Source organism: Arvicola amphibius, chromosome 4 (assembly GCF_903992535.2).
Source record: "Arvicola amphibius chromosome 4, mArvAmp1.2, whole genome shotgun sequence".
Classification (NCBI taxonomy): Eukaryota; Metazoa; Chordata; class Mammalia; order Rodentia; family Cricetidae; genus Arvicola; species Arvicola amphibius.
Window position 1 is genome coordinate 108,838,992 of NC_052050.1, and position 23,062 is coordinate 108,862,053.

The window sequence follows — 23,062 nt, forward strand, 5'->3', positions numbered from 1 at the left end:
GAATTCTGGCTCATATTACATCTTGAATCTTCCTGAACACAGTGTTGTTGTGGCATAAGTGAGAAGAAAATGCCAATATTATATGAATGTGCTCATATGCAGTGCTCAGAATACTTATGTCCATAGAGAAAAGGCTGGCTCTTAGTAGGGACAGTGAAGAGACCACAGTGAGAACTAATTGCTAATGGATATGGGATTTATTTTGTAGAGGATGATAAAGTAGCAATCATTGCATAATTTTATGACTATATTTAAAACTACATAATATTAAAAGGGAAAAAAATCAAAGTCCGACTACATTATTTTTAAAAATATAGCATTTTTTGGGTTGTTATTTGTTTTTTAAAGACAGGTTCTACTATCTTTTCCCGACTGGCCTGGAACTTGCAATGAAGACCAGCCTGGCCTTGAACTCACTGTGATTCTTCTACTTTTGCCGCCTGGGTTCTGGGATTAAAGGCTTTGCTAGCATGCCCAGCTAAAATTTATAATGTTTATGGAATTTTTTCTCTGACAATTTCATACATGCATAAGGTGTGTTCTGATTATTGTAGCCCTACCTTCTCATCAGTCTCCCACCCCATTATTCCTCCCTAACCTTCCTTTTCCATATTCAGGGCTTACTTTGTTGTTTTTGTTTTGCTGTTGCTTTGAGTTTAACCGGGATCATTTGTGTGGCCAGCGGTTTGGAACTGTCTGTTGAGCCTGGTGGGCTTCTCATTGGGTCTACAACCGAAGACAGTGACTGCCCATCCCAGAATCCATCAGTAGCCAATAACTGATCAGGCAGGTTAGGCCAAGAAGTCCTGTTCCCTTATCCATGATTGACTGTTGATAGGCCCAGTCTTGTGTAAACCTATTGCAGAGGGGCACAGCTACTGTGATATTATGATGTGGCCAGATGGCAGCAGTTCTTATCCCTTTCCCTGTCTATTGTTGCCTCTCTTCTGCAATGATTCCTGAACCTTAGAGGGGGTAGTATAAATGTCCTCTTTAGGGCTAAGCAGTCAACTGTCACTTCTCCCCACCTGGGCAGCCATGTATCTCTGCATTCACCCCTGTTCTCTGCAGACAGGGTTCTCTTGATTAGGTCAGAGAGTAGCATTATACTTTGCATATAAATATAAACACTCAAAGGCGACATCTGTATTCTTTATTGAAAAAAAATTAAAATGTCAATCCAAATTTTTTAGCTGTCTTCCTTTCCAAAACCAAGGTTTGGAAAGTTGCTTCCTTTCAGGTTTAGGAAAGTATGTATGTCTTGCTAGTTTTATCACAAGAATCTGTAAGTACTTCAAGGATGTGCCCGAGATTATAGACTATTTGATTCAAACTTAATGTTGCAAATATATTTCAGATTGCTCAAGGTGGAATACAGAACAACATATATGCTCATCATTACTGTTTGCCAAATTTTAGTATGCATTCACACATGCTCAAGTCACTCCATTTTGTTGATGCCCCAGCCAGGTCTTTCATGCTACTCATGTGTGGATAGTCAGACATTCATTAACCGTTTTCTAAAGAGGAAGCTTGTAGCTCTGCAGCGGCTGGTAAACAGCAAAAGTTCTCTTTCATAAACTAGAAGTTAGGGCGGTGGTGGCGCACGCCTTTAATCCCAGCACTCGGGAGGCAGAGGCAGGCGGATCTCTGTGAGTTCGAGACCAGCCTGGTCTACAAGAGCTAGCTCCAGGACAGGCTCTAAAGCCGCAGAGAAACCCTGTCTCGAAAAAACAAAAACAAAACAAAACAAAAAACAAAAAACAAACAAACAAAAAAAACCAAATAAAGTAGAAGTTAGTATACCATAGATGAGGATTTTCCTAATCCTGTAACAAAAACCAAGTTCAGAGGGAGGTCGGATTCTGACCTAAGTTATTACCTGTAAAAACTTTGATTTTAAAGGTTTCATGTATCGGAATTTTCCTGTCCTCAGGTCTCACTGACTGATATTGGATCTCATTTTAATAGGGAAATATAAATTTTATTTTTTTTTACTGGGGAGGAAAAGTTTTATTTATTTGAATTTCATACTTCAAAATTAGATCATAATCTTATGAGCTTGTCCTTTAGTGTACTAAGTACTGTGATTTGGGCAATATCTGGTCTGAACTTAATTGAGGAAATACAAATTGGTTATTTTGCTTATAAGCACTGAAAAGTAACTTGCTGTTTGGGCTAATGTGCTAGAGATTACTTTGCATAAATAATCCTGGGTCACACTTAAATCATCACTTTTATGATTTGATAAAGACAAAATGAATCTTTGGGTTTAAAAAGATCAGGAAGAGAATCTTGCTGCATCTTACATCTCTTCTTAAAAAAAGGAAATGTCTTTGCAGCTTAAAGCCTTTCAATATAAAAACAATACAACAGATTCACTTTGTATGAGTTACAATCACACCAATTACATCAATACACTGGCACTTAAGCACAAGGGCAATCTTTTGAAAACTGGAGACCTTTAAAATTAGGCCATAGTATAAAAACAGTTCATAGTCTTATATTCACCAGCAAATTCACATTAAAAATAAGTTGTTTTTTTGCAGAATAAAGGCCAGGAAAACTTTATATATGTTACAAGCTTATTACATGTATTCACATGGCTCTTTTCTTCCCTAGGTATTTAATTTTCAAAATACACAACTCCCTGCTATAAGCAAGCTTTGTAGGATGCTACTGAATAAAAATGTAAAAGATTTGGTATATGATGCATAAGAAATGACCACTATACTATCTACTTCACCTCATTCCAATAAGAGGCAGCTATTTGAAAAGATGCCTGTGGTGTTAGGGTTTGGGTGCTTCTAGAACATGTAATTGAACTGTGCGCCTTGTTTGCAGCCTTTATATCTTAGCTAAATGCTTACTGTCTGATTTCCTTTTTGTTTTCCTACTAGACAATAAAAAGCTGGTTACTGTTCTCCAAATCTAAGCTTGAATTTGGTTAGCAAAACTACCAAGTGGAAATAGCTACTTAAATTATGACACTATTATAATATAGTGTACATAGGACATAAATCAGATGTCTGCTTATAGTTGTGAATTAGTTTTATAAAAATTATCTAAAGTCAAACCAACTGATGACTACATATGAACATCACAAAATTTAAAATTAATACTTAGATTTAAACCTGTACTTTAAGTAGGGTTTTAAGTTGAAATGTCATTATTTCCTTATCTGAAGGGTTCAATGAAACAGGAACCCAGTGGCTTGGTGGCTTGGGGAGAACACTTGGTGATGGTGGTTCACTAAATTTGGCTCCAGTGTATTTCTGGTTAGCCTGAGACTTAAAAAGCAAGCTTGGACTTATTAAGCTACCATTCCAATTTCGGTCGTTAGAAAGACTCTTGTTCTTTCCCCCATTCTGCATGGCCTGCCATGCAGCTGCCGATGGACTGTACCCATGTCCTCTTTCTTTTTTCTTATGAACGATCTTCATCTAGGAATTCTGATCCTTGGTCTTCTGTCTGTTGTGCTGTTGTTGGCTCTTACTAACATTTCTAGATTAAGGGGCTGGCATGTTATACCTCCCTCCACCACCCATCTTGAGCTTCTTTGTCACCTTTCAGTCTGCTTCTCAGAATGCAGGATCTCCACTACTTGTCCTCTTCCTTGCTGCCAAGCCCAGGATAAGAGATGTTGCTTTCTGCTAGATCCTTTCCTTTGTCTCAATACATAAGTTTTCATGAGCCAATCTGCTGATTTCAGCTTAGGAGCTGAGGCCAACATCGAGTCTCCTCAGCACACAAGTTTGAGAGAAGTCCTAGCGACTTCGAGTTCGGGTGGTGGCGGCGACTCCCTCGACCTCCAAACCTCCCTCCCTTAACAGGGAGAAATGATTCACGGATCAAACACTGCCCACGAGCGACTCACAGATCACAGTTCGCCTTCTACCAGCCTCCTGCTTTACCGACAAAATGGAGGCCCCAAATATAAATTTTATTGATTGTAATAAATATTCTAGTTACACATTTCCCCTTGCTCTATATACTGGAATTTATCATATGATACAATTAAATTTTATGCAGTTGGTAGCCTTATATGTGGACTCTCAAAATGTTGCACTCATGGAACAAAAGGTAGAATGGTGGTCATCAGGCTGGGGACAATGGTGGGGATTATGAAGGTGTCCCTCAGTGAATACACAAGTTCAGTTTGAAATAAATCCAAGAAATTTCTTTTACAATATAGTGACTACAGTTAATGAGTACTTGAAATTACTGAAAGAGTAGATTTTAAGTATTTTTAGCAATATATATATACATATATACATATATATGTATATATAGATACATATATATATCTAGATATACATATATATGTATATATATATATCCAGTATGCAAGGTTAATTTAGTTATTCCACAATGATATAGATGTCAAATTATATTGAAAAATTTATGTAACTTTTATTTATCAATTAAGAAAATAAATAAAGGCGTGGTAGCATGTGCCTTTAATCCTTGCATTTGGGAAGCAGAGGTAGGTGGATCTCTGTGAGTTCAAGGCCAGCATGGTCTACAGAATGAGTTCTAGGACAGTCAAGGAAGGCTATTACACAGAGAGACCCTATCTTGAAAAATCCAAAAAAAAAGCAAAATAATTACACACAGTCGAAACCCTAAAAACCCTTATCAACGTGTGTTTCCTCTTACGTTCTGACTTCACTGTCACTCTTTAGGGAAGTTTACAGATGTCTCTGTCCTTAGACAGTGACAGGGAGGAACAGACTAGCTGGAAAATATTCAGAGTTGAAGTAAATGCTGCCTTTTCTGAGGTCCACTCTCGGGTGTCATGGCTTATTTGTAAGGCTTCCCCACATCAATATTTATTATTTCACCAGTGGTATTTGGATAGTGATACTTGCCATAATTTTAATATTTGTAGATATGAAGGAACTGAGTTACTACAGTCTCATCTCTGGGATTTCCTGAGAAGTAGGATTAATATGGTGGAAGTCATTAGACTGCCTCCTCCTACGTAGAAACTTCTGTGATGTTTATGTAGGCTGAATAGAAGGGGCTGCTGCAGGTTATGATAAGTGTGTGTTACAAGGATGAGTGGAAGGAAATAGTAAACAATTAAGAACCTTGCATGTATTGTCTTTGTGAATATGCAGTAGACCCTGACGTCATGTTTCCATTCTGCTCCATTCTTAGGTGATCATGGAGGGAGCACTTTACTGCCACCGGCTGTCACAAACGAATTTCCGGAATATGGGACCATGGAAGAAGGAGGAGAAGGCCTTAGAGCCTCTCTAGACCTTGATTCAAAGTCTCTGCCATGCCGCTCGCCAGAGCAGCAGACAGTCCACCTTCTTGCTGGACAAGACTCTGTGCTCAACAGTGTTACAGAAGGACCAAATGATGCCTATCAGTGTCACCCTCAGGAACAAAGTTTACAACCCATTGACTCTTTAATTTCTGCTCTGAAAGCTACAGAAGCCAGAATAGCTTCAGGAACATTTCAGGCTACAAAGGTACTGGACAAAGATGCTAATTTTTCAGTTCAGCAGGTGGATAAAGAGCTGAGTACTGCTAGTCGTAAGCCACAGAGAGCCCATAGAACATTCCCTGCTGGCCCAGGAAAATCACCGGAATTACCTCTTTCAGTGGAAGTACCAACAGAGGGAAATTTTTCGTTGAACATCCAGGAGGATCTCACTGCACTCTTACCTGATGAAGCTCAGGCAGAACTGTCGCAGATAACTAATTACAGGAGACAAGGGCCACTCTGTGTACAGGAGCCAGTATGTCCTGTGTCCTCCTTGCGGAGCTCAAGAGGGAGCCATAACCCTGTGGACAGAGTTGATGTTCTGAAAGATCAGAGGTCTGATCTCCTAAGGGAGCACCCTAGAGGATGTGATTCCGGTGGCTTCATGGGACGTCAAGGCCGGATCAAACATGTAGAGTTTCAAGGAGTAGAGATTTTGTTTACAGGAGAGAAGGCGGAGACCCAGCATCCTGTAGGCACTGAGACATCACCAGAAAGGACAGCTTCTCCTGTGAGCAAGGAGCTTGCCAAAGGGCCAAGCCGTAACAGCTCAGCTGGTTTGTGCAGCAATTCTGTTAATTTGGTTGGGAATGTCTGGGATGAAACCTGGAAAGTTCCTTCAGCAAGGCCTGGCACGAGCTTAGGGACATTGTCCCCTGTACCTCTTGGTGAGAGTGGAGAGGATGAAGTCTTCCTGAGGGAAAGCAAAGAACACCTTGAGAAGAACCTTGATATTCAGGGAGATAAGGAAAGGTGAGCGATAGTGTTGTCGTGCTTTGTGATGCCTGGACCATGCCTCAGAAAATCACTGTCCTGGCTCGATGCGGGAGCTTACCGCATAGGCCACTTACCCTAACAGCCATTGTGCTACCTGGAGTCCACTGTGACGTTCAAAAATATTAAATGGAGATTTCTAGAAACCAATAATTCATGTTTTATATAGCTTTTATTACAGTGTATTGTTACGGTTGTTCCATTTATTATGATTATTAAATCTGTTACTATGGCTAATACGCAGTAACTTTATCGTAGGTATGCATGTATCAGAATGACATACTTAGGAAATGTTACAGTCTTTGGTTTCATACCAGTGTCAATGTATCCCTATGCAAAAATGGAAGGGCTGCCATACTTCTTGCCCTTGTTGTCACAGAATGGAAGAGAAAGGATTTGATGTAGGCGTTTCTAAGACAGAGAAGTCAGCTTGTAATAAAGCTGTCTGTTAGACAATGACCCGGGGAGCAGTGCTGAAGAGAGCAGGAACACTAAACCTTACAGATGTGCTTTTGACACTAAAGACTAAAACCTACTGACATGTCCTGTGGGGTCGACAGCCCATCTGTGGCCTTCCTCTGAGGAAGAGGAAGTGTACTGCAGAGAGTGTGCAGTGCAGCATGCATGCAGCCTACAGTGCAGGCCGCTCTCCTGTGTGCACAGAGAGGCGTGGGCTTGAGGGGCCATCTCAAGTCAGAGGTAGACTAGACTCCAATTCACCTGTGCCATGATAGCACAGACGAATTCCTTCTTTTCACAAATGGTGTGCAATCTGATGTGTAGCCTGGCTACGTAAACTTTACATGTCCTGGTATTTTCTGACCTTCTCTGTTTCTGTCATCTACGGCACCTTAGAGCTTGGCTATATGGAAGGCACGGCTGTCACTCTTCAGTGACTTTGATCATGCCTGATCATTGTTTTAACAACTTGTTTGTTGTGTCCTGTGCTAATGTAATTTGATGTGAGCCTTCTTTTCTTCTGTCAGTCCTCATAAAGCATGTTATAGTTTATCTCAGTGGTTCTCAACCTGTGGGGCATGACCCCTTTGGGGGTTGAATGACCCTTTCACAGGGGCCACCCAAGGCCATTGGAAAAGCCAGACATTTACATTATGATTCATAACAGTAGCAAAATTGCAGTTATGAAGTAGTTATGAAAATAGTTTTATGGTTGGAGGTCACCACAGCATGAGGAACTGTACCAAAGGGCTGCAGCTTTAGGAAGGTTGAGAACCACTGGTTTATATGCTAAAAATATGCTAAAGGAGTGTGTGTGTGTGTGTGTGTGTGTGTGTGTGTGTGTATGTGTGTGTTTTGTGTGTGTCTTTCCCGTTTAAGATAATGTTCCTTTTGGGTGACCATCAGGATCACAAAACCCGACTTCTATGAAAGGTAGCCTTGCTAAATGACTGCTATCTTTACATGGCTGTGAAATATGCACTTTCAATGCTGTTTGGACTAGCCATCCATTGCTCCCACACCCTTTCCTTCCCTTTCTTTTTTGACTAGAAATGTTTTCAAGTTGCTTGTTGGGTCCCTGACCCTGTTAGACGCTGCACATAAAAGAGTGGGGAAAGTACATGAGACGCCTGGTCTGTGGACTTTAGTGCTAAATATACAAATTGACCACATAAGCACTCTCTAGGTACTGTGAAGGAAAAGAACAGAGATCTACTGGAGAGATAAACTTGAATGGAAAGAAAGAGACTGGTTCAGGTGGCAGCTCGGATAAGATCTTTCTGTAAACACGCTAATTAAGTGAGACTTGAGACCTGAGGCAGTTGGCCAGACAGAAAGTGGGCAAGGAGGTCTGTACAGAATCTTTGTTTTATTTAAAGACCAATGAAAAAGCTTAAGAGGTATAAGCCAGGAAAATTATTTGGTACACAGTGGAATTACAGTAAGTTAATATCAACAGAAGACCGTCATACCGTTGAGTGCGGATTCTGGTAACACCTAGGAAACATTTATGAGGCATTTAATAGATACTTCTTATTTCTGCTTTATTTCATGTTTATAGGAACCAGAGGTGCAGAGAGGTCAAGTAAAGTCACCTAAACTTGCATAGCAAGTAGGCAACGCTGCTATAAATCAGTTCCGTGTTTTCTAACTGTTGACTTGCTGCTCTGACCACTGACTTTTCTAAGTGGTCTGAATGTTCATCTTAATATTTGAAGGCCATCCTGGGTATTAATTCTTCACATCTGTATTCCAGCATTGGTTCCACACTCCTTCATATTCATGTGCAAGTTGTATCTAGCATTTTATTATTGTGGTTGTCTTTACAAATGCCATCTTTATCACCTTTTTAAAAAAATTTTATTTATTTATTTTATTTTTTTTATTTAGTAAAAATTTCTGCCTCCTCCCTGCCTCCCATTTACCCCCCTCCCTCCTCCACTCTCCCTCCCTCTCCTGTCCAGAGAGCAGTAAGGGTTCCCTGCCCTATGGGAAGTCCAAGTTCCTCCCCCTTCCATCCAGGTCTAGGAAGGTGAGCATCCAAACAGGCCAGGCCCCCCCAAAGCCAGTATGTGTAGTAGGGTCCAAATCCCATGTCATTGTCCTTGGCTTCTCAGCAGCCCTCATTGTCCACCATGTTCAGGGAGACTGGTTTTATCTCATGCTTTTTCAGTCCCAGTCCAGCTGGGCTTGGTAAGCTCCAAATAGATCAGCCCCACCATCTCAGTGGGTGGGAGCACTCCTCACATTCCAGACTTCCTAAGAAGACAGCTTTCTCTTCCCTTTCCCCTCTCCAAACCCTCCTATGTACCCTTCCTTGCTCTCTTTGAGATCCAGTCTCTTTTTAAAAAATTAATTGTTCTTAGATGCATATATGTTGCATATATGGAATATACATGGATATTTCTAAATACATAAATACGACTGCTCAATCTACATAATGTTACATGTATGTATATATCATTGTTGACCTCATATGGTACTGGATAACTCATCAGTAGGAATGTCAAGGTACACCCAGAAAATCTCATGAACCTGACCGTATTAAGCATGAGGTGAACAAGGGCAACAATAGCCATGTTAATGTGGGCAGGAGCAGGGGTGGAGAAGACCAGGAGACCTTAACCCTCCCCAAAGCACCCAGGGAAGAGCACAACTATTGTTAGCTCTTTAGAAGTTTACTTCCCGCTGTGAACCTGAAGTCTCTGCAGTTCTGCTTTAGGTCAGCAGAGGGCAGCAGCTGGATTTGGACAGCTTCCTTCCCCAGAGTGTCTGGTCTCAAACCAGGAAGTAGAAGGGAGAGTTCAGTGCATTTTTACTGATCTTTTACTGTATCAAGTTTACTTGATACTTACATACTTTTCTTATAATTAATGATGATAGTTGTATGATCTGGACATGGCTGGTTGAAAAGAAAATTACTATTTTTTCAAATATGCACTATTAGAAGATGTAGAAAACTAGTTTGAAACTTTATTAAATTATTTACAGATTAGTGATATGTGTATTAATATTTTAACCTTGGGTTGGAGATTTAGCTTAGTAGTTAAGAGCACTTGTTCTTACAGAGGACCTGGGTTCAATTCCCAGTACTCACGTAGAGGTCCACAGCCATCCACAACTCCAGGTTCAGGGGATCTGATGCCCTCTTCTAACTTTTGTGGGCTCCAGAAATGCATGTGGCACATACATACATCATACACATAAAATAATCAAGAGAAAGTATTTTAACCTGAGTAGGTTTCATATCCTTTTCCCCAAATATGTTATTAAGCCGTAAGTTTAATGGATATAACAGTTACATTTAAACAACACTGTCTTTTTAACATGGTTGGTTGAAGGCAAGAAATCGAAGAGGAAAAAAAAAAAACCTAACTTAATATTGAAAATTTTCACTTTTACTAATTTTCCAGGTTTCTCGAACAAGAGGAGCACCTTAGGGGAGGAGGAGATGAGGATATCCTTGGGCCCGGGTATATGGAGGACTCCACTGATGTGTACAGCAGCCAGTTTGAGACCATTCTGGACAGCACCTCCTTATACTACAGCGCAGAATCACTGGAGACGCTGTACTCAGAGCCTGACAGCTATTTCAGCTTTGAAATGCCGCTGACTCCCATGATCCAGCAGCGCATTAAGGAAGGCGGCCAGTTCTTGGAGAGGACCTCTGTGGGAGGACGTCAGGATGTCCTGAGTGTGTCAGCAGATGGTGGGATAGTGATGGGCTACTCTCCGGGGATCACCAACGGACTGCATGACTCTGCCAACTCTGTCTACACGAAAGGCCCACAAGAGATTGCCTTCTGGGGAAGGTAGCAGTGCCATTCTCCTTAATTTCATGGGTTTCTTTTTTTGCTTTTTAGTGTTTGTTTGTTTTTGTTTTTAGAAGTAGTCTCTCTTCGAGAAATTATTTTAAATGAATTTGGTCAGTTTCTGTCGATGTAAGCAAATGACGCGAGTAAATGGAAGTTTGCGATTGAAGAGAATGACAGTTACACCCTAGGGTTTGTCAGATTGGCAAGCTGGGGCCTTTCCTGGCTTTCTGCATGTGAATGGGTACTGTTGGTGTTTGCTCTGGCACTGCTCACTGCAGGCAGAGCTGGTGCTGTGGACAGAGCCTTTGTCTCACAATGGCAAGGATTTGCTCTCTCTGTGAACGCTGACGTCCATCTTGACATAAAATGACAACTTTGGTAGGGTCCATGCTCTATAGCGTCATCTGGCATTATTTATGTCTACTTACAGATATCTATTATTTCTCCTGTTTTTGCCTGCCTCATCAGTTCCTCTGTCTGGCATTTAGCATCTCTGTCAGAGGAAGGGAAAGGTAAACCTTCTAAGTTTTATGAATTTCGTTGTGAAATGTGTTTTCTGTATATGTATCTGGAGATGGTGGTGTTGGGAAGGTTAAATGAGGACAAGCATTTTAAAGGTATATGAGAAATGTCAATGCTGTTCTCTTTAAAAGTCTGTTCACACTGCAGGTTTCCAGGAAAGCCATCTTTCCCAACAGTCTGCTTCGTGTTGGAAGCATGGTTTCGTGGTTCTTTGGAGGGACAAATTCAGAAGCAGCACCTTTCAATACTGTAGTTGTGTTCTCCTGTGAAATAGGTGGGGATGACTAGAGTCATGGGAAGATGATGAAAAGCACACGGGATCTCAGAAGTACCATGCTGTAGAACACGTGTGTCAAAAAGTTCACTGTATCTCCAGCCCAACTTCTTGGGGCATATAGAGTTGTTTATATTGCAGATAAAATCAGGTGAAGAGCCAAGCTGGTTCAGTCTGTGACCTCTGCCACAGAAGCCACAGGAAAGGTGTCAGTGAAGGTAGCAGGTTAGAGCCAGTGGGCAGCCCAGAAGATGAGAATGAAAGGCTACTTCGTTTGTAGCCTCTGTGCCCACACATGGAAGAGATAATAATCACTTGGCAGCATAGGGCTGTCTTAATTAGGGTGACTATGGCTGTGCTGAAACACAATGACTAAAAGCAACTTGGAGAGGAAAGGGTTTGTTTCATTTATAGTTCCTTGTAACAGTTCATCATCAAAGGCAAAGGTAGGGCAGGAACCCCGAGGCAGGAGCTGATGTAGAGGCTGGGGAGGGTACTTACTGGCTTGTTTCCAGGACCACCAATAGGGATGGCACCACCCACCATGGGCTAGGCCCTCTCCCACCAATCACTAATTAAGAAAACACCCTACTGCCAGATCTTATGGAGGCCATTCCTCACCTGAGGTTCCCTCCTTCCAGAGAACTCTAGCTTGTGTGAAATAGACAAAATTGTCAAGCCCATGCCCCAATCCTTAGTCTGGGCAGAATTGAGTAAAAGAATACTGGACTAGTTCCTTGTTTACCACCATGTCAGATTACATAATGCCATCTGTTGGGCAGAGGTAAAATTTCAGCTGGGTCACCTGCCTAGGGCAAAAAGAACAAATCCTAGTGCAGAAAAGAAGTATCTGAGAACAGTTTGCTCAGTGTTCTTTGAGTGGGCTCAAGGTAATGATAAAGTTTTACAACTTGAAAGGACCATATTGAACATTCGTTACAACAACAATAACAGCAAATCGGCGTCCTGGTTTGGCTGGGAAATTACCCAAAGCCACGTGACTTGGCAGTGCCTGATCCTGAGCCTGGTTTCAAGATGCTCAACTCGTAGATGAGGGTTTTCTCTGTCCTGTACTTTCAGGCCTTTTATATAATTATTACTTTCATATAATGATTATTTCCTTTTTGTTCTCTTGTCTTTCTGTACAGACAGATGTCTGAATTGGTCCGTTTTCAAGAACTTATACTAAACTGGTTATTACTGTTTTTGTTGTTAGTGTTGTTTGTGTGGTGTGGTGTGTGTGTGTGTGTGTGTGTGTGTATGGTTATTACAAATGGTCATAATTTGAGGAGATATTAACCAAGTCCTTAATAAATGCATTTCTGTGAAATTTTGAAGTGGCCAATGAGCAGCCTGTCAAATTTGCTTCTTCATTAGAACAACCCCCTACAGAGTATGGAAGTAGATAGGTATTGAGCCTACTATACTACAGAACTCCAGTTAATGTAAGTGACTCCTTTGAACCAAGCATGAGGGCCAAAGGGTAGAATTCAAGGAAAGGAACCTTCTCCAACTTGATTAATAAATTTGATATTTACAGAAGAAGATATAGAAAACATAAACACAGGCCTGGCATTTTATCTGCGTTAGCTTCCCTTTCTCTTTCTTGCTCACAAGCTGGAGGTCTGACTACACTGGCTAAAGTGAACTCCGAAAAGTCACAAAAGAAGGGACATAACAGCTGAGTTTTCTACTGAACTTGTTTCTTTGATATTTGATAGACTAGTTGAGGAAACAGGCCCATTCCTCTTGACTTTTTCTTTTTTCATAAAGTATTAGTGGTCAGCTAGCAGAAAACATTTCAAGTGTATTATAGCCAGTCTCATAATATGCTTTTATATTACATGTAGACCAAGCTATTATTTATTTAATAAAGATATGATGCTTAATTCTGATAAAGTGGGAGAAGGAAAGGAGCTAACAATGTCTTTTATCAGACAAAGAAACTGAGGCACAGAGCTGTTAAGTAACTTGATCAAGGTCACCTGTGTCAGGTGGCGCACTGCACACTGTCCAAAGTGTTGGTGCTCCGGAGTCTGTGCTTTACTGAGTTCCGCCAAACTGATCCTTAAATCATAGCATCCTTGATAACGATTTCATGGTAGCTTCTAGATACTAGATACTAGAACAGTATCGAGTATTTTGAACCAAGTAAAAATCTATTTGTTTTTGGTATTGCCTAGATATATTTTTAAATTCTCTCTGGTTTCGATATGTGTCTTTACTTTCTCATTAAAGCTCATTTCGGTGGCAATATTTGACAGTGATTTGAGCATAGAAAGATCCTTTGTATCATCTCTAAAAGAGGGGTGTGTGTGTGTGTGTGTGTGTGTGTGTGTGTGTGTGTATTAGGGAAATTGTTTGGCAGTGGTCACTGTAAAAAGTTCCCTTTCCTTTTTCAGTTTTGGTAGCAGGAGATGGCATTTGCTGCTACTCTACCACATATGTCAAAAGAATAGCATTCCTTAGATCTCTCATATTCCAATATTTAGCTGGGAAGATTCATTGTTTGAGACTATATGTATTTAAAAGTATTATATAAAAATAAGTCTGCTGAGATCCTGGATCCAGTTTGCACAGGAATAGTTAAATTCACCAAGGATGCTCTGACTGTCTGCTGACTAGGGAGCTGCCTGTCAGCAGGAAATAGCTCACCTCGCCCTGCTATGTAATGCAATATTTTTAATGCAAAAGAGTAGCATCCCCTCCCTTAGTGGTCCAGCTGGGGAGCCTCAGGCCCCCAGGGTTCCCGCCGTGCTCTGTGAAGTCCAGTCATGTGGCTCCAGAATTAGAAAGGATAATTAGAGACTTAAAGTCACACATGTCCCCATGGGTTCCTTTGTGTCTGGGTGTTTCTCTCTCGCTGGCCTATCAGCCGATGACCACAACTCTAACCAGTAAGTTCTGTCTGACCTAAAGACCCCAAAACACAAATGTCATTGTCACGGAGAGCCATGGTGAATAATGTCCTTTTCTGTTGAGCTCGTTTGGACAGAGGCAAAGAGATAGCAAATACAGGAATCTGTCAGCAACTTCTTTTCTGATACTCTCAACTATAAGAAACTGCCTTTAAAATATGCTTTGTTATATGGAAAATATGGTTTACATCTCAGCTTCTTAGATTTTTCTCTCAGGATAGGAGTTCGGCAGAGGAGGTGAATTGCATCTGTGAGCAGCTGATATGCCTGAGGGAAGTGCTTCCTTGTTCAGTATCCTGAAGTGGATTTTTGTGGGTTTCTTCTTTTTTCCCTTCTTCTTGCTCCTCATCCTCCTTGCTACACTATCTCTTCAGTAACCTTTTTTGTTTCCTTAGTGCCTTTCTGCTTGGGAAGATACAACTTGAAATAGCAGTGATAAAGAAATTGGTTAAAGTCTAATTAAAAAATTAGCATCCCAATTTAATTAAAAGCTGAAATGAATCTTAATGTGCATAATTATTAAAGTAAGAGAATGAAATAATGCGGTGTTTGTTTATCTGGTGATAGAGTACAATTTTAGTTTTATTTAGTGTCTCAGGAGGCTCCTGGGACTCTGGCCTTCTCATCTGTGATTAGGGATAGGACAGGCAGCTGCTTCCTGGTTTAGTGGTAGGTGGATGTGCCTCTAGTAACTTCCTACAGTTTTAATGGTCTAAAGCTTTTTCTGCAGAAAAGGACCTTCTCCTTTTTTCTCTACCTAACCTTCTCAGTGGTTGTAGTGGTGAAGTTACATAGTTTACAGCTTGAGAGTCCGGGAGAGTTCAGTCAGTCAAGCCAATTTAGACTCTTAGTCATTTAGCAGGGGTGTATATATTGTTAGTTATTTAGTAGATGTGAATATGTATTGTTTATAAGGGTCTAGGAATCTCCCCAAAGTGGGAAATGAAATTGATAGTTAACTATTGTAACGGAAGAGGTAACAAATGATAGGAAGGAGACGGGAACCAAGAAAGGACAGTCAAGCGGCTAATAGTGTCGGATGCTTAGGTCACGGCTGGAAGAGTAGGCCTGAAGAGTCACAGACTGCTCCTCAATGGCCTCTAGCTGCCTTCAGCCTCAGAGCTGTCAGCAGGACTTCCCAGCCCTAAGCTTTCAGAGGCTTCCTGGACATCACTGTCCTGTACTAAGGATGACTCACTAAGTAGGGTGGGGCAGGAGGGTGGGCCATAAACTCGGGGCTTATGGCTGTTTAATCTTGGGCAGCTCTTTGTTTGTTGAACCTGATTCCTGTTGGTAGAGTAGAACTATCCTCACCACCTATTTAGTTTTGGTGTATGAATTTGCCGAGTGCTAGTTTTAGTCTGTTCATGGCTTATACAATGGTCTGAGTAATTGTCTGAAGAATCATAGGAAAATAGATAAGAAAAATTCTTGGTAAAGAAAAAATGCACAAAGATGGGAACAGCGTTTAAGTATGGAGCAGGTGGGGTTGGTCAAAGTGACCTTAGATTTCAAGCATGGATAACTCCCTGAACTGAGAAATTACCGTGTCTAGTTAAGGACAGAATCAGTATTTGTAGGAGTCGTCTGCCCAAGTTCAGCTCCAAACATGTTGCATTTGAGAAGTGCAATGATTAGCCATTAATGAAGGCCTGGTGGCATGTAGGATTGAAAAGTCCCTGGAGAGATGTTGGAATCACCCATCCCGTGATTTGCAGTTTTCAAAGGGAAAGGGATGAGTGAGGAAGGCTTCACATAGTAGAACCTTCACATAGTAGAACATTGTGTATTCTTAGTTCTTTATACAAAATGGATTTACAAGGGCTTTGCAGATTTTGGTTTGTGAGTTGAGATGCTGGCTCCTTGGATGTCTTTTATGAAATACAACTTCAGATGATAAAGATGTGGAGGTAGAAGTTCTGACAAAGAGTTGTGGCTTTAAATGAAAAACTTTAATGTTTAACATTTCACTGGGTTGAGATGCTATAACAATTCTTTATCCACACCTCAGGACAATATTTTTTGTTGTTGTTGTTTGCTGATGGAGATTTTTACTTTCTAAACTAATCTAATAGATGTTACTATTCAAATCCAGAATTAATTAGCTTCCCAAGCAAAATACATAGAGATGGTACATGTCTGGATCCCAGTATGCAAGAGGAGTTTAAGACCAGTCTCAACTACATAGTGAGTTCAAGGCTAACCTATCCTAGCCTACATGAGATACTTCCTCAAAAAACCAAAAGCAGTTTTTTTTTTTTTTTTAAAAAAGTGGAAAACTGAGAATGTTGGTGCATCTTTCTAGAAAAAACATGAACTTGTAACTTTCTGCTTTGTACAGATTCTGTCAGGGATTTCTGTATGAGAATACTAGGCAAATTTAGAGAAAAGCACTTTGGTGTTTGCATTCTTCAGCTTGAAACAGGCCTTTTACAATTGCCTTCAGAATTTCAGCAATTTACAATTGCTGAAAAGAGCAATCTATCTATCCCTTATGCTGACACAGAGGCACACGAGCTAAGGAACAGTACCAACAGATGACTTAATAATCCTAAGCCATTTCTCCCAGACAGTAGCAATGGTCTCAGACATTCCCATGATGCTTGATGGAATCCATGATAAAGCCTTCTAGCTGAAGGGTAGCAACACCAGCAGCTGTGACTTTAAAGACTCAAAAGGTAATTTATATTTTCCTTGATTCAAAGATGCTTCTGAACACTCACAAGATCCTCATAGATTAGCTCTGCCATCTCCGCATATGGTTTAAGTATATGCTGGTACTGACAAAGGAACCCTTTGGGGCGGAGGTGCTTAAAAAGGCAGAATAGGAATTCTTCTCTTTCAGGAAAGAAGATAACTTCACATTTTGCAGTCTTCTGAGAGCAAAGCACTCTTTTCCTCTTCCTCGGTGTTTCCTGAGGCCCGAGGGGAGAGATTTGGTGAAGACAGTAGTGTCTCAGCTGTGGGTCTCTGTATTTGTTCCCATCGTCTGCAGGAGAAGGCTTCTCTGATGATGACTGAGCAGGGCACTTGCCCACCAGTGCAGTATTTAACTGTCAGAGGAAGCAATGAGATTTTTTCGTCGCAGCTCCTTTAATGCCATATCTACAACACTAGATATTCCGCACTGATGCTTGGTTGTGGGAGGGGAGAAGATATGGAGTGTCTTTGAAGAAATAGTTCTCTGGGGCCTGGTGAGCTGACTCAGTGGGTAAAAATGCTTGCTGTGTAGAGCTGGCAATCTGACTTCCACCCCTGGAATCCATGGGAAGATGGAAGGAGGGAACCCCCTCTAAAAAACTGTCCTCTGACTTACATATATGGGTCATCGCCTATGTGACCTCATACATATTACATATAACACACACACACACAATACAATAAAAAATGAACTAATTTGAGAATTATTTTTATTTTATTTTAGACTAAATGTAAACCTGACTTCAAATGGGCATATATTTAGCATTTTACCCAACCCCTCACTCCCCCCACACTATTTTCTTTTTTCCTTTGGATGTCATAAGTTTTCTGCAGACAGAAATTAAGAGTCGTTATTGATTTGGCACTAGTTCTCAGCAGAGCCTTCATGTTAAGCACCCAAAACACTTAGTGGCCACCGTGTCCAGGGCATTTTTTTTCACAGTGGTGGAAAGCTGACTAATATGTTTAATAGTGAAGTGTGTGGGTTTAAGTTGATTTTTTTATTCTAACTTTTTTTTATTTGAAATGACATATTAACAATACAGCATGAGTTAACAATATACTGAAATGTTGTAAGTCTTCAGAGTTTATATTGTCAGTAATAATAGTATTTGCATATCTTCACCATTGTTCTCAAAGTCACCGCAGGTGAATGGACTGTGCTAAGATGGAGCTACAGTGTATATGTGTAATAATAATTCTAAGTCTTGGAGGTAAATAATAGCAGTGTTCATTATCTTTTAAATACTCTAATAACCTCAGCTTAACACAAACATTTTATTGCCAAGATTAATATTCTAGTCTTTAGGCTAGGGAGGAGGAGAGATATTGAATGAACGAATTACATCGTGCAACAAAGTCTTAGAAGTGCATTTCACTTGGCAGTCACTTAGGTATGTTAGGGTTTCCATCTCACTGCTAGGCGGTACACTGACTTCTCAGGTCTCATTTGGGGCCCCGGAGAACCTCTGGTGAGGTGGTGGAATGCACTGGACACTGGTTTTCACTGAGTGAAGAACCGAAGGAGCCACCGTTCTCAACTGCTTCACAAGTAGCTCTAGTGCTGGGCTTCGGCGGCGAGGCTGAGGCCCCGGCCAGGGTGGTTGCCTTGTGGTGCCACAGTGTCCTGGGAGTGCTGGTTTTTGAGGTCGGCTTTGCCAGAGGGTATGTGTGACTGGTTGTTGGTGTATGAGACAGGGTGGGAAAGATAGAAAGGGGTAAAGGGAGACAGAGCGACAGACATGGAGACTGGTAGAATCAGCCATTGCTTAGATTTTTGCAACGGGGAGTCGAGAATGAAACTTCTCTTCCTATTTGTTAATCTCCATCCTGAACAGGTGCTGCTTCTCTTAAAAAATAAAGCCATCAACACAGGTGATCTTCTCCAAGTTAGGTAATATTTTGTAGACATGCCCACCAGGGCAGAAAATAAGAAGTAAGAAAATAATAAGCCTATGGCGTCACCCTTCGGTTTAGGAGAGAAAGCATCATGCCTGGAGCTCAGACTCAGGACCATCTCTTACCTCATTTCCTCTCCAGGCAGGGTAACTGGTGTGTTTATCATTCCTATTGTCTACGTGTCTATCAACAGTAAGTCGTGTGTCTTTTCACATGAGCTTAGACTGTATATGGATAACATCTGTTTCCTGTGATATCACTGTTTTTCCTCAACATTTGTAATGCATTTATTTACTTTAAAGCCCTAACATACTAATTAATTTATATGAAGTAGTCATTCTAAGAATGCATTATAATTCTGTTTCTATTTTCTTATAGAAATATTTTTTGTTATCTCTGTTAGCATGGTAATGTGCACTTATTCTTACATAATACACAGCTTCCTGTGTAAACATGGGAATGTTTCTCTAGGCCTGGGTGCTTACTTAGAAATAAAAATGGATGTATGGAAAATAGAACTTTTTTGGTGAATCACTCTTGAAAGTACATACTAGATTTTCTTTGTGTGTATGTAATTTTATGTAGACATAAAATTCTTCCTCCTCTTCCCACCTTAACAAAATAGCCTAGGTGAAAGGAAAAATAGGCAAAGAAAATATTGTAGCCACCTTAGTCCCCTTTCCCTTTAGGAGCTCTGATAGAGACTCTGGTATCCATTAGTTGAGTCTGGAGGCTGTGTCTGGATCAGATTGCTCAATTACTCCTGTCCCTGTTCTCCTGCAGATGCTTTTGTGGCAGTTGTTGTCCCTGTCTGACAACTGTGACTGTGACTTGTCCACTTCTGGCTGACTAAAGAGGAATTTGAGCAGAAGGGCAATAAATATTTTCACAATATGATTGCAGGAAAACAGAAACAAAGCTAGATTGAAAATAGAAGAAACACCAGCCGCCAAAGTGTATCTCATGGTTTAACTAGTTCTCAAATAAATGAACTAAATCTGTTTTGTAGACTAGTTCAGTCTGAATGTGTGAGCTGTTAGAAAGTCTGTCATTTAACATGGTACTTCTAAAACCTTGGTACTTTTATAAAAGACGGTGCTCAAGTACCTTATTTTAGAATGGTGTTGACTGAACACACACACACACACACACACACACACACACACCCATTAACAGCAACCACCTGAATTACGCTAAAAAAAAGCCCCAAAACTCTACTGTTTCTCACTGTTACTAGCTCTCCTCTGGCTTTTAAAGAGTTAAGTGGGAGGTTTGTGAGGTCATGTGTGACTTCACTGGGTCTGGACTTTTGAAGCAGGTCTGTTGGAGGGAAGCTGCCTGGTCAAAGGAAGGGCTGGGAAGAGGGGCCGGACTCTGTAAACTGCTTTCAAGTTCTTGTCCCACAGGCAGCCCCCAGGGGATCCAGTGGCCTTCTGGGAGAATGTCACTGTGGAGTCAGTGTGTAGCAGTGTGTACTCACACAGAAGCCACTTCAGAGGTCCGCTAAAAGAGCCCTGGGAGGATGAAACTTTGCCGAGCAGATGGGGCAGAAGCGGTTTCCCCCTTTCTTTCCTGACAGATTCAGACTGTTTGCTGACAGAGGTAACATGAATTTGGGTTGATTGTCTTTGTGTGGTCTCTGGTCTGAGACAGTCTGCATTATGCACAGATGTAGTTACAGAAAATTACATGGGCTTGAAAATATTTAATTTCGCATATTATAGGACAGTCCTGGCAAAATACTTAAAATGCCCTTTTTATTGTTTCAGTGAGGCTGACAGAAATGAGGATGGTACTTTGCGCAGGGCAGTGTTTGGGCATGGGAAGAGGTTTCTTACTGGAGCCACGTTGTTGTCGGATGTGATTGTACCCTTACACTCCTCGCAGGCAGAGGGCCATCAGCTTGAGCGTGGTCCGTTCTGTTTCACAAGGCTGCCACTCTTAGTTGATTCTGTCACTGCTCTGAAAGGAAAGCTGACTTTGAGGTTAATAGGGAGAAAAGGATTCGTGTTGGAATGCAGGGATAGGTTTGCTATTTGAAAGGCTACCCAGTTATCTAAGGAAAAAGTATATTTCAGCTCTACATGTTTATCTCTATAAAGGTCTCTGTCTGCTGTCATGGTCCACAGACACAGACCTGTACAGAGGATAAGGGACCACAGTGACATTGAAGAACAGGGCATGAGTGAGTGTGGCCCATTGATAATTCCGCCCGTCCTCATCCACCAAAAACTGAGAGTACCAGCCCTGAATTCTCGGGGTAATTAACCAATTATATAACAGGCATGTTTCTGTGTATGTTATTAGTCAAGTTGGCTTTGACTTGATGAAAGATTTTTTTTAGTTCTTATTTGTAGTAATTTACAATATCCTTTGTTTTATTGGCCAATCTGTATCAAGTTCTGACCTCTTGTGTATGAATGTTCTGTTTCACTTTCCTCATAATAAGGTAATAACAGAAAATACACTAGGCATGTTTGTGGGAGGCATAGTGCAGTGGTTAGCAGTCACAGGCCCATAGTTTAACACTGCCCTCTAGTTCTTAGGGGTTGGCTTCTCATAATTTACTTAAGCACCCCGAAGCACAGTTTCTCCATATTTAAGCAAGGATGAAAATGGTACTTATCCTAAGGGATGGTTACTGTAAAGACTATCTAAAGTACAGTCTGCGAGAGCATTGGCCATAGTTTAGTCTACCTGGAGAAAACTCAATGGATGTTAACTTTGGCTGCTATTACTAAGGTTCATTTGTGTTTCCTTATGTCAGGTACTCAAGAAGACTTTGTTAGGGAACAATGTAGGAGAGCTTATATTGTCAACATAGATGGGGCTTTGTGGTCAGGCTCCAGGTAGCACTTCTGTTCTGCACCCTCCAGTCCGCAATTTCCCTGATTCAGCCTCCCACGCACGGTTAAGGGAGAGGAGGAGAGTCAAGTGTGAATCTGTCAACACCTATGAAGACGTCTGACTTCTGGCCTGTGATGGCATGACAGCTTTAGCATCTTCGAATGTGGGGAACAAAACTGTACGCTTAGATACCTCGGGGGTGACATGTGATACATGCCAAGTATTAGGTAGGAAGGGCTGCTGGAGTGTGTGCGCTCTCCCTAGTCACCTCTGCAGCCCAGAAGTGACTGTTTATAGGCTATCTGGAGCTCTAGCTTTGCCCTTTGCCTCTCATTACTTCAAGGACTGGCGACTCCTATGCATGGCTTCTTATTTCCTGGTCTGTTGTTGTGGATAATATACTTTTAATTGTTGAGACCAAACAAGATTTGTGGAAATGCCTAGCACAGAGTAAGCACTAAACATATTTTTACTTCTCTCCTAAACTCTCTATTTCTTGGCTTATAGTCAATGAAAGTTTAATTATAATTTGTAAATAAGTCTCTTTATCCTGTAGTGTATTGTAAAGGCACCATGTATATAGAGTGTGGTTCTTAAACTTTTGAGTATAATACTTTTCTTGAGCTGAGATGGGATGTCCACCAGTCATCTCAGACTTGGGAATTCTCGGCAGGAGAATCAGGAATTCTAGGCCAGCCTTGGGTACATAAGAGTTTTGAAGTCAGCCTGGAGTGCATGAGACCTTATGTCTATAGTGGCCACAATAGTAGACTTGTGCTACTATTTATGTCATTATTGTCATTATGTCAGCCTTTCTGATACTAGTAAAACTTGTGTAGTTTATAATCCTTGCAGCTGTTAAATTCAACTTTTAGTTTTCAAAAACATTGTATATATAAAGAAAACTACAGTGCGTTAATAAAAACCAAATTGAAATCCTTGCTTTACTCCAGAGGAGCTCCCATTGGAAGTTCCCAGTGTATCTTTAGAAGACAGAGCATTTGAAGTTTTGGGGGGATTTTAGTTTGAAATTATCTTCCTGGTATAAAAGTACAAATGTGGTCTGGAAAGTTCTGTTAGGTTTGCCAGGTCCCTGCACAGTTCAGTCCCTCCTTCTAGTTCCCCAGAGTTTGGAATGTTTGGGAGTGCCCTTGCAGGGAGCTGCCTGCACAGCTGGGTCATGTCACGCAGAGCCCAGTGGACTTGACAGGTCCTGCTCTGCTCATACGGCTTTGGGTCATCTGACCAGCCCTGAGTTATTGGAGGACAGTCAGGGATTAAAATGCCCTGAAAACCCCAATCTTAGAGGTTTGTGTTCCAGCAAGGATTTTAGTCATTGCTTAGTTGGTTTGAGGGT

The 23,062-nt window shown here is 41.1% G+C and overlaps 1 protein-coding gene and 1 pseudogene across 3 annotated transcripts in view; one reads left to right on the top strand and one right to left on the bottom strand.

Annotated features, from left to right (window-relative positions):
• Psd3 (pleckstrin and Sec7 domain containing 3) overlaps nt 1-23,062 on the top strand; it is a 548,735-nt gene that overhangs the window by 261,760 nt on the left and 263,913 nt on the right. For all 3 annotated transcript variants that reach the window (XM_038324926.1, XM_038324929.2, XM_038324927.2), the window contains 2 exons: nt 5,164-6,250; nt 10,144-10,542. In XM_038324926.1, the coding sequence (XP_038180854.1) occupies nt 5,164-6,250; nt 10,144-10,542 (1,486 nt within the window). The remainder of the gene's footprint in view (nt 1-5,163; nt 6,251-10,143; nt 10,543-23,062) is intronic.
• Nucleotides 2,732-3,548, bottom strand: LOC119811225 (annotated as a pseudogene).